Here is a 12,161-nt window from a genome sequence, read left to right on the forward strand (position 1 = left end):
TTTTCAGCCTCTAAAGTATGGTGATATGCCGCATTTCTTTGGTTTATATCATATCAAACTGAATACCATTTGGTTTTGGACAGCTAAAACAAGATATTTAATGACATTACCTTGGACACTACACTATACTAAAACTATGCATTACTGCTCATTTAACAGCTCTATTATCAGGGTCATGATTTAGGAATCTTGAGGTCAAATTTAATACCCTTTATGACCTTTTTAAAATCTTTTTCCATACATTTTAAGACGTCACCACTACTAAGAGATTTAAGTGGTTACATCAGCGACACACTTAAACTTACATTTACTATACATTGTATATGTATGCAGTACTATACGTACAACCTCATTAAGCAAATTCAAATTTTTTAAAGCATATTGTTTAAACCTTTTAATAGTTTTAAAGGGCCTTAACTGTTGCTAAATTAATTTATCAACCCTGTGGTTATGGTTCAAGCTGTCTTCTGTCTTTTCTTATATTATTACATTCTAAAAGATTTTGTTTGGTTTTAAAGCTGATTTTCCTGACTTAATTAACATACTGCAGTGTTTTCTCCTCTGTTGTTAGTGGTTTTGAAATGGCTATTTAAAAAAAAGAAAACAAAACAAAAACAGCAGACTATGGCACAATCTTCCGTATCAGAAATGTAGAAGAGGAAGCATTTTACTGAAGCAAGCAAAGGAACAAAAAAAAAGAAAAAAGAGAATCAGAAGTCGGTTCTCATGTGTGCATGTATATACTATGTCTGAAGAACATTGCAGTCAGGTCATGTTTTCTCCCTTGCTGCATTTTGTGAGATCACAAAACACAAATCATAGTCCTGCACTAAATATACTAAAGTTATGTCGCCCAAATCTGATATGTCAGATGACTGGTAGTCCAGTAGTCTCTGTTTTGTTGTCCACACTCACCACATGTGCTGGTACTTGCTCCATCTTAGCGGCAGGTGTACCGGGTCTGGGATAGAACTGGTTGATGAAGAGACTTGGGAATCTGTACAGTTTCACCAAGTCTACTGTCTCTTGGAAGTCTTCCTCCGTCTCACCGGGAAAACCGCAGATTAAATCTGTAGCAATGGTCACACCTGGGACCCTAAAAGAGAAACAGAGAGAGAGCCTTTTATTAAACCATATATTAAGTTTTTTGCTCATTTCTGAGTGAAAAACATTACATTTACACTTGATATCTACTTCTGGTGTTGCAAGGAAAAAAAGCAAGATGACCTTTGACCTTATCTGCAGAAAAGTTCACATTGAAACAAAATAATACCATCACAGAAAGCAACCATAAAGCCAGTCTACAGCATTTGTTTCAGCGCCAGTTTGATCGGTTAGTGCTTACAGCTCATGGTGTTGTTGTGCAACTAATCCCACATGAAATATTTTCACTTGAGTTATTTATTCAATCAGGGAATTTTAACATCCTTAATTCCTGATTAATCTCTTGGGGAAAACAAATCATAAAAATGAATAATAAACATACACAATACAATTGAGTCTAACCTCCAATTACTCCTTGAGCAATTATCTAAAAGACAGAAATTTGTGACGTTTTCCCATGTTGATATAAGCCTTTGAAAAACTATGTGATTCAGCATAGCATTAAAAAAGAGTAAAGCCTTCCCCATGGACTCATTTAGTCAATCAAAGCCTGATTAGCAGCCTCTGCAAAATCATTAGCTATTGATTATTGACCTGTTGGCCCATTGGATTAATCATAGCCAGTAGGGTGTGGGAATAGATGCATTGATTGGTTCTATGTATTGACAGTAGTTGGAAATCTAAGGCTAAGTTATCGTTGTCTGTCAGTAAACCTTGTATATCTTGAGTACATATTTGACATTCCTATTGAAATTAATACTGTCTGGACATATTGGAATACAGTTTCAAGGATTAGGCCTGATCCCAAAGGCATTTAACAACATCTCTGATGGCTGAAGTAGCTTTAAATTACCATAAAGGTCTAAATTAGCAATATGATTCTGCAGGAAACAACATTATTAAGAACAACAGAGTCTAAATTACTTATGACAAGCTGGCTTTCCAATGGCCTGTTTCTTTGAGGGTGCAGTCATTTATGAAAATGGCCTTTTTTCCCCTTAAAGTCAGATTGGAAATGTAATAAAAATATAATAACATAATAATAATAATATATCCAATAAAGAAAAAATTGGAAATCATTCTCAAGCAAGCCAAGACATTCATTACAATCTTCACATCAAACATCTAGATGGAGTGGATTAGGATGGACAGTGACCTCTTCATGTAATTTGCTATTATATGGCAATTTATCTAAAAATAATTTAATTTATTTAAAAAAGTGCTTTGGATGGAATGAAAAAGGAGGACTACAGTGACTGTGTAAACTATCAGTCACCAGTAATTTGCTACATTCTATTCACTCTTTCATTGTTATCTTTATTCCTGGCCCTCCCTCACTTCTCCTTTCCTCGCTGTCCTTTAACAAAGTATCTCATCTCTGACGTTGTAATTCCTTAAGTGTACATGTTTTTTGTTCTTACAGATATGCGCCTGGCTGCGTAAGTGTTTACACAAAACAAAGACAGTAATGGAATAAAAAGTACAAACAGTCATATATCTCTTCCTGTGAAAACTGCAAGACAATAAGACAAGAAACAAGCACACACCTAAGCAACAGACCGACAAAGAGAAAGACAGCTCGACAAAGACATTAAGAAAAGAGCGGGAAAGACATTTTCTCTGCAATCGACAACATGATGCATCTTTAATTACATTAACTTCCTGCATCTGCAGACCCATGATAACCTCTGACCTATTGATGACTTCCAATTGGCTTACGGTCATTAATATTAACCAATGGCCTGCAGGCACAGGCATCCTTGACCTCTAAGATCTGCCTGACAACTTCCTCATGGAAAAAAATTGGAGCATGGAATGGTTAAATGAATGAATAAATGAATAATTTTCTATTTGTGATTAAAATTTAGTTCTTCAATCCCCTCAAGCAGTGGTTCTAAGCCCCCCTGAGTATTTAACACAAAATAAATGGTTTTAATCCACTACTTTGTTAGGTAAACAAAGGACTATGTGCAGCCTTTAGGCTTTCTACAATTATTAATCAAGTAAAGCGGACGAAAGTGGAAAGATATTATATTTTGAGTCAATGTTTCCTACATGGTTAATATGTGCCCACATTACGTTCATCAGTAGGTAACATTTTGTTGGCATGTGGCTTTAGTCCAAAAACAATATTTTGTGCAGCCTTTGGGCTCTAATCACAGAAAAACATTCTTGTTCTACAGGGATAAAATTCTGAACTAACGCACATTATTCAGTGCTATTAAATGTTCTCAGCACAAGAGTAGAAAATATCTATAATATACTCCCTCAAGCTATTTCATTATCAGTAGGGGAAAGTAAATAAAATTAGTAATGCGAACACTTTTTTTTTTCTTCTAGCCTCAGAAGATAACCGTCTGTTGCATCTCCCCAAGGCTTGCATATCCAATTTGCAATGGCCCTTTAGTGGTGTAGTGGTGAGGAGGCATACTGCAGGTAAGCAGTATGTCCTTTTCATTTTTGCAGTAGTACTAAGAAAATTTACACCATTGTAGGAAAAAAAATGCACTATTTAAGCCAGGGGTGCAAAGTAACACATGGAGAAAGAATACTGAGAGAAAGAGCAAGAAGAAAGGCTGGTGTGAATTGGCTTTTGTGGATTTTTGTAAGGTGGAGGCTGCGAGAGGAAGAAAAAAAACATGCGCGCACACACTGTCATTTTGACACCTCTGTCTCTCAGATCCAAAGGTGATGGAAGTGTGATGTGTGATACTAATGAACAAGAGCCTCACTGATACACTCCTTGTTAAAATGAGAGAGGAGAAATGTATCTTGTTATTGTTCACCTTTCAAAAACAGAATGTGTGAGAAACAGAGAAGGCAAAGACACAGAGACAAAAAAGCAGAAAGTCGAAAAAGATGGCAGATTAGGTGTCAGCTCAAACGGCTTTCAATTAAACCTACGCAGGAAGAGGGCTATTCTTGAAACTTCAAAACTAGGAAAAAAAACATGTTCGTATATCTAACCTAGAGTGAACTTTTGTCATAAAGTACTGGACACAATTTTAACAGAGGACGAGATTTGTGTTGCCTTTTCTTCCAGATTCAAGCCTGTCACTTTTATGTCCAGCTGAGGAGAGTTACAATCTGAAATTTGACTGCAACTTTTGTTAGATACCATTTATGCAAACTCCTGTACGTAACTGTACACGGGGCACTGTCATATTAAACCAGGACATTTCTGATTTTACAGAAAAAAACACACTGATTAGTCTTTTTTGTGTGTGAAAAGCCAAACTGGTATGTCAGGCCTGAGAAAGAGTTAACAATAAGTAGTGATTAGAGAATGGTATCAGAACAGGCTTTCTTACACTACCCACTTTGGGTAGTTTACCCAAAATAATGAAAGCATCTGCCACCACAAATAGATTTTCTATTTTTGGAGCTGGAGCATTCCGCACATATATATATATCTTTTCACACACATCAGACATTACCACTGCCCAATGGCTGTATATGACAATGTGTATCATGGGATACTACTGACATTTAAATGGTCATGCTGTGCAGCACTAACGTTAGATATGTTTTAGGATTTTAAATGAACAAACATATTTTACACAAAAAACTTTTACTAATGATTCTGTTAAAACTTTGAACTTATGAGAAGCTACTAAAAGAAGCAGAAGAAAAAAAGAGCGACGATGCTCCAGGTTTCAGAGGGTTAATTCCAAACCATTTCCAGGGCTGGAAAACAGTTTCTCTAATTTCATAACTTTTCCAGTAATTTCATGACTTTGGAACCCTAATAATATTAGACATGGTGTGATAAAAAGGTATAAATGGGAAAATTTGGCTTGACATTTTATACCAGGCAACTGTTAAATTAAGAACACAATTCAAATTCTCCGATGTTCCTCAAATAGCATCTTTCAATGCATCCTAAATGTCTGTTTATAGAAGCTACATTTAATTAGTGCTCTGTTTAACAATGTCTGGGACTATGAATGATCTGTTTTAATGGAAAGGAAACTAATATCCTGTGAATACGTCATGTATACATCTGCAAGATGAGAGACAGGAGGAGGATGGACCTTTTTTATCAGCTGCTAGCAGTCAGTCACTAACCTCGTGACTAATGCTGAACTCCCTGTAGCTAAATCAGAATAAAAAGAGAATACAGGCCCTGAAGCACCTAAATTAAAAGAGATAATAGGGCAGGAAAATAGGTTTGTGTTTGTGTGTGTTCTTTGTTCCTGTCATTTCTCCTCCTGCCCCATGGAGGCAAAGAGACCACATCCCTGAAGACAGTAGCTCCCATTAGCTGTAATGCGCTTCCAGTCTGAGTTAGCATTTACACAGGGAGAATGTGTTCATAGGAGACTAAAGTCTTTTAATTAAAACTCAAGATAAGCACACAGTCAGTCCCCCATCTGCCTCAATGGGTTGAATTAAGCTTCATAAAACACGCCTTTGTCTTCAGCACAATTATTATCAACTCTTTGTTTGCTGAGGCCCTCATACGTGCATATGTGTGTGTATGAGTTTCCATATATCCTCTTCATCATATATTCAAAATATGTGCATGTGTATGCGAGCCTGTTTGCACAACAGATGCCTGTGAGCGGCCCGCGTGATAAGATGAAGGCGAGACCACTGGGACAGAAGAACCCTGAAAAAACGACAGCGAGGAAAAAGAGATGAGCATGGCATGGAGGTGTAGAGAGGAAGGCGATGGGTGGAGGGGATGGAAGGATGAGAGCAGAAGAAAGACAATCTGGGAAGGTAAATATTTACCTATTCATCTGTCGGAAGGAGACCATGCAACCCATCTGTGCTGCGGTGAGTGCGCTGTGTGTGTGTTCTCTGAAATGATAATGTGTGGCACAGTGGGGCCGCTGTAGCGTAGGAGTCGGACAGTGAAGGAAGAGGGAGACGTGGCGATGAGGAGAGGGAGGAAGAGATGAAGATGGGAAAGAGATGTGCTGTGGGGGGATCTGTTGTCAAATGTAAAAAAAGTTTGGAAAGCTGCCGTCTCCAGCAAACTCAACTCCTGAATAAAAATCACATTAACAAGTAATCTGACGGCTTTAGAGCAGCAGCTGGGGTGAGAGTGAAAACTAATTCTACAAGGACTGAAGTTTGAAGATTACAGAACCGCAACATATTGTGTGAAAATTATGCTCAAGTCAGACATAATCAATGCTTAGGTAGGGATGCACATTTGGGTTTTGCCACGGATGTTAAGTTCTCATCGGAGCCATCTGTCCCCTTGAAAACTAACATTCACAGTCATCTCCAAATATTACAAAAGGCTGAAACAACTTTTTGACCGTGATGTTAAAACCGCCTATCTACAGTGCATTCACGTGTTTCAGTCACCCTGTATACACCTCGTATCAAGATTTTATCCAGATATCATTACATTTACAACTTGTATAAATATGAGTCGCCAGTGTCCATAATGAGATCTGACTGCTCTGTCCAGGACTGGTTGTAGCTGTTCCACCATCTGTTTAGTCACCGCTCATAAATGACATGGTTGCTATATGAATTGCTTCTTCTCACTTGTATACTTTCCTCAGACCAAATTGAAAGCAGTGTCTTGAATATCCATACTCTTTGTTGCTGCTGGCTTAGCTTGCTAATGGCTCCTAGCATTCTAGTTCCAATTGTATTTGCACTTGTGTTTAATTTGTTTACAATGTTTTTTTGTGGATTTGTGTAACCAGACACCACCAACCTTTTTACATGGGTTGAGGGGTCAGTAACCACACAGCAACTCTGGTGGCATGGCTTTTCAGTGCAGAAGCAGGATAAATAGAGGCCCATCATTTAACCTCCAAACAATCGGGCTGTCACGTTGCTCAATTTTAATCTAATTCATTTTGGCGTTTGCCCACAGACGGTTGTTCTCCACGTTGTCCTTCATTGTGCTCTGCTAGCAACAGCATGAATTCTGATCAGCACTTCCATCACTCTGGATTTGACATTGTCATTGTGTGTGGCCTTTAAAGACACCCTGAAATCAGAAATCAGAGCCAAGAGCATCTGGACTGAGATGCATCTGTAGTAATCCGATTAGAATCACATTTCAAACCACCTCTAATTGTGGTTTGGATTCAATTTGCAGTCTGGATATGTCGAAACACTGATTTGAGCTGGCAGTCTGAACAAGACCAATGCGTCTCAGACCACCTCCGGAGATGATATGGCTGCAGAAAACAGAATACATCATCAATGCTTTATGTGTACACTTACACTTTTACTTTAATATGGTCACTACTATCCAATCCAATCACCCAAAATACATCTCAATGTAAAGTGTAAAGGGAGTCAACATAATCATTTATCCCTAGTTGATTTAAAATGAAAATTAGAAACTTGTACTTGACAGTTTTACATTGTTGAACAAAAGGAACTTTTTCAAGTGACTGAAACAATTCCCTCCATGGATTGTGCAGCAACACAAAGTCTTCTCTTCAAAATGCCACCAGTGAGTTAGAGGCCTTCACCTGCTACTATATCACACTTTAAGTATGTTTTAAAAATGAAGTTGGCTTTCAAAATCAGAAACCTTCTTTACAAAACAGAATAGAACAGAACAGTTAAAACAGTTCTGCAAAAATAAACTCGACCCCATGTAATCTGTGAAATATTCATATAACAAAAGCATCTGCCATCAACCTGACTCAAGTACCTCCTGAAATTCCTCTCCAACACACTATTCAAACAGCAGCACAGTTTTAAAAGGTCATCCATAGCTTTGTTTGCAGCAATTTACTGACTAAACTTCATTCGTAGATGTGATCAAAACCTCAAGAATGTGCACATAGAAACATCATGAGTTCAATAAACAGTTGTCATATCCACTTGTTATCCAGGTTACTTCTTTGTCATCTTGATTTGTGTTGCTTTTCTTTCTTCTTTAGTTTGTTCAGAGGTGTGGTTTCTCTACTCTCGTCTACGTGTTTTTCCTTTTGTGTCTCTTCATTTCATGATGCTGTGAGATTGCTATATCATTGTGTATTTCATTTTTTTCTAAACTCACTAAACAGAAAACATCTCATTCACACAGTATCATATATCTAACAGAAAATGATTTCTTCCTAAAGGGTAGACATAGGGAACCCTAAGGAAGGGTGAAGAATAGGGACACTTGTGAGGAGAGTGAGCAATCATTCAGACGCTTAAGTGTTTGATTTAGCCGTGGCAGTTTGAGGTAATGGCACTGTCATGTAGCAGCTCAATTTACAGGGACAGAGAGAGAGAGAAACAGGTCTGCTTGGTAATCACTCACTTTCCACAACCACTTTCACCATCAAGGATGAAGGAAGAGGCTGTCAGAGCTGTTTGAGGAGGAGCCAGGTGACTATCTAGATAACAGGAGGATTTTGGACAGATTAACGCTATACGGCCAAACAATGGCTCTTATGGCTCTAACCACTGACTGTAGAATGACTAAGTGACAACAGTGTGGTACAATGTGGAGCTAAGGTTAATATGCATGAACCCATATGTTCTAAATGAGTTAAGAGTTTGCAGCTTCCAACGCAGCTTGCATAGATGACACATGATACGACTAAAAGGCACTGCATAATGCAATATGCAGTATGAGAGGCAAGTTGGTTGCTGCACTCTGGCATTATGCCCTGAAGTGATTCAACGACTAAAGGATGCAAAAGAAGCAAAAAGCCGACTGTCGCCTGCATGAGAGTAGAGAGGTGACAGACAAATGATTGGTTAAGAGGCAGAGAGAGACAGGTGACGGCTTCAGTTGGCCTGAGAAGTGCTGTCAAACTGTCAGAGAGACTTTCTCAACCTGCATCTCACACTCATTCTCCCCTTAAATCCCTGCTTTCTCTCAGTCTATGTTTACGAGAGTGTGGAAGGGCTCTTTTTTTACTCAGGTGAAAACCCTGCACATGCACGAACACGCAAGTATGCAGTGCTGTACTGAATGCACTGAACATGTTAGTATTTTTCACTTAAGAGCAGTCCCTTTCTCAGACTTGTGCTCTTTGTCATTGCTTTCTCTTAATCATCATTTTGCATTTGCTATTATTTATCGCTAATGGGGATAGATGGAATTCTGTTTTTAATATTTGGAATAAATGGCCTTCGAAAATATATGGTGTGCATGTTTGGGCTGTGGGTGAAGCTTTCCCTTTCATTATCCTTTCACAAGTGTGCTTATTCAGGCAAAGTCTATCTTTTCCTTACCAAAAGGTAAACAACTGATATTGGATAAAAGTCCAAATGGGGTGTGTAAACATGTTGGCTATGCCGTTAGTCCACTAAGTGAATACCGAGTCATTTGTCTCTAAACCTGCAGTGCAAAATAACCTCTGTCTTTCTGTCTAGCAGGTCATTTGTAAAGATCGAGGTGGCTGCTGTGGAATGGATGGAGAGCCAAGTAAATAATGATCCCACTGGAGTCATCAGTAAACTTTATCATTTAATGAAACAGCCTGAACACAGCAGAGCAGAACTGTGGTTCAATTTAACACACACACTTACACATGCAGACGCACACATACTTCATTAGCCTTGGAGAAGGGTAATGAGAACACACACATACACATTTCATTAGTCTGAGGGAGGAGTAATAAGACTGCACAGACACCACAAATTCATTCACACACACACACACACACACACACAAATATATGTATAAATATATATATATGCCTAAGAGGAGCTGCAGTGCAAAGGCATGACACTCGCGACTGTCTAGCCAGGCGTTAAATGGACTGTCCCTTCGCACTTTATTTCAATTTAATCCAACCTTCATTGACATACCCACAGTATGTAATTCATCATTTCATCCCGCTGTGTGGGCTGACCTGCACAGATATGGATAACATCAAAGCACCGGATAAACGCTGCACATACAAGCCTTACCTAAATCACATGAACACTGGGTTCGCTTTCAGGATTTCTCATGCTCTCTCTATCAAGCTGATTAACCACAGCAAGCTAGAAAAACTTTTAATGACCTAAATTTCTGAATCAAGCAACTGCACACCTCTATCTTCTTTTCTGTACAACAGGAAATATTAGTGGATATTCCAAAATGCTACAAGATGAGTAATTAAAAGTGACATTTTCAAAGTGAGGAAGAACTACAGCTCTATCAAAATTGATTAATGGCAGTTAAAAGCGCAACTAAAGTAAGTGTTTGGCAAAAGAATTACAAACACTGAAAATGCTCTTAATTTAGAGGTGTTCACCAGTCAGCTTACCTGCAATAGAGGAAGCTTTAGACTCACATACTAAAGGTGCTTCTCCAGCTGGTAGGGAGGCTAACAAACCAGTTCTAAGCAATATTAGTTATGCAGACACAGTCTATCTCAATGTTATACACAGTTGAACCCAAACGGTTCAAATGAAATCAAAGTCAAGAAATACTGAGAGCAGTGGTAACACTATGAGAACACTATGTTATGTAGAGAAGACTTTTGATATATGCTTAAGTTGGTTGTTTTCTGTTTGACAGGTAATTAACTGACTAATTATTTTTAACTAGCTAATCATTTTATGAATCATTAAGCTCATAGTCACTCCAGCCCACAGACAGATTCATATGGGCTTTTCTTGAGAGACAAGAAGAACCTGTGCAGCAAAATCAATTAGTGGCCCTTTAATGTGCCATTTCTCCAGTAAAATGAGCCACATCAAGAGGACTATGAAAGAGTCTGCAGGACAATCTGTTAAAAACTGGCAATATAACCTGACACTGTTAAGACTATATTATCAGTAAGATAAATCTTAAATTTTCATTTATCTCAAATTTTAGCGACGGCGAAAAGAAATCAACAACATAGTATCATGATATTTTGCATGGGAATATTGTATTGATACAAGGATAGAATGGATCATTTTTTGTTTTAATTATTATAGAAACTATTAATATTGCAAATACAAATTCAAATTTTGGTAACCTACTTTAGTAACAAAAACAATTGCTGATTTAGTCTGGTATATACATTTTGCCACAATAAAAATAATCAAAGTGAGATGAATGGACTAAAAACCTCATCTAATGAGATGAGATCCTTTGGGGAAATACTTTGCAGTTAAAAAAAAGGGAATATATCCAAAAATATGTTATCACAATATTGACCATATCATGAAAAGTTTGAAACATTGTATCATGACTTAAGTATTGTGATAATAGCTCTTCTGATGATTTCCATCTCTAGTAAATTTAAAGGTATACATTGTTTAATTACTGTTAGTAAGCACACTCACCAGCAAACTAAAGTAAAAGCCAGCCCAAGATTCACTGTTGTTTAGCCTCGCTATATTTGTGTTTTTTTCATAAGTGATGATAGAGAGGGATAAGTACTTGTGTGTGTTTTCATAGTTTCTTTTTTGTTTTGTTTTGTTAGGAATATTCTCCATTGTGTACTTTCAATAATAAAATAAACAAATCTACCATAGAATTTCTAAACAAATATTACACGTCTTCTTCATTCACTAATCAAAAAAGGTAGACATAATGGTAGGAAAACCATTATGAATATATCCATTCCTATGCATTCTCTACTCCGCCTTCTTGATGCGTTTAACTGTCGTTAATAGTCCTTGAGAGAGTACATTCGAGCACACACAAATAAAGTCACACTGTTGTCACAAACAGAAAATAGCTGAGCTTAGAAAATATTTTTTTGCTTCACACAAAAATGCACATTGATAAAGTGTCCCCTAACAGTCTAACTGCCCAGGGTTACAAAACTGATAAACTTCTTATAAAACCTAAGGGCACGAGGTAGGAGGGCATGCCTCAGGGTTTAATGGCTAACACTGCTAAACATTACTTCAAGCTTAGAATTTTGGCGGCACATTTCCCTCCCTGTTGACAATAGTGTACAGGAATTAAGAAACACACACACACAGACACAAAAGCTTGCTGCCCGAGACAAACAGATTATAGTCCAACAACTGTGAGTGAAACTGTGGGGTTGAAAATGAGCTTTGAAAAGCAGCGTGACTCAGACACTGAGCGAGAGAAACATGATATAAAAGACAGAGACAGAGAGGTGAGTCAGACAGTGAAACATGACTGTGTTCTTACATGTACAGAAGTATCAGCTGACCTTGCATGTGTGCAC

At 37.8% G+C, this 12,161-nt stretch overlaps 1 protein-coding gene across 4 annotated transcripts in view; it reads right to left on the bottom strand.

Annotated features, from left to right (window-relative positions):
* The window catches only part of cdkal1 (CDK5 regulatory subunit associated protein 1-like 1), a 306,706-nt gene that overhangs the window by 113,538 nt on the left and 181,007 nt on the right, over nucleotides 1-12,161 (bottom strand). For all 4 annotated transcript variants that reach the window (XM_088084047.1, XM_088084048.1, XM_042489706.2 and 1 more), the window contains exon 11: nucleotides 916-1,096. In XM_088084047.1, the coding sequence (XP_087940173.1) occupies nucleotides 916-1,096 (181 nt within the window). The remainder of the gene's footprint in view (nucleotides 1-915; nucleotides 1,097-12,161) is intronic.

The sequence above is a fragment of the Plectropomus leopardus genome, chromosome 11 (assembly GCF_026936395.1).
Source record: "Plectropomus leopardus strain MGB_pleo_1.0 chromosome 11, ASM2693639v1, whole genome shotgun sequence".
NCBI lineage: Eukaryota > Metazoa > Chordata > Actinopteri > Perciformes > Serranidae > Plectropomus > Plectropomus leopardus.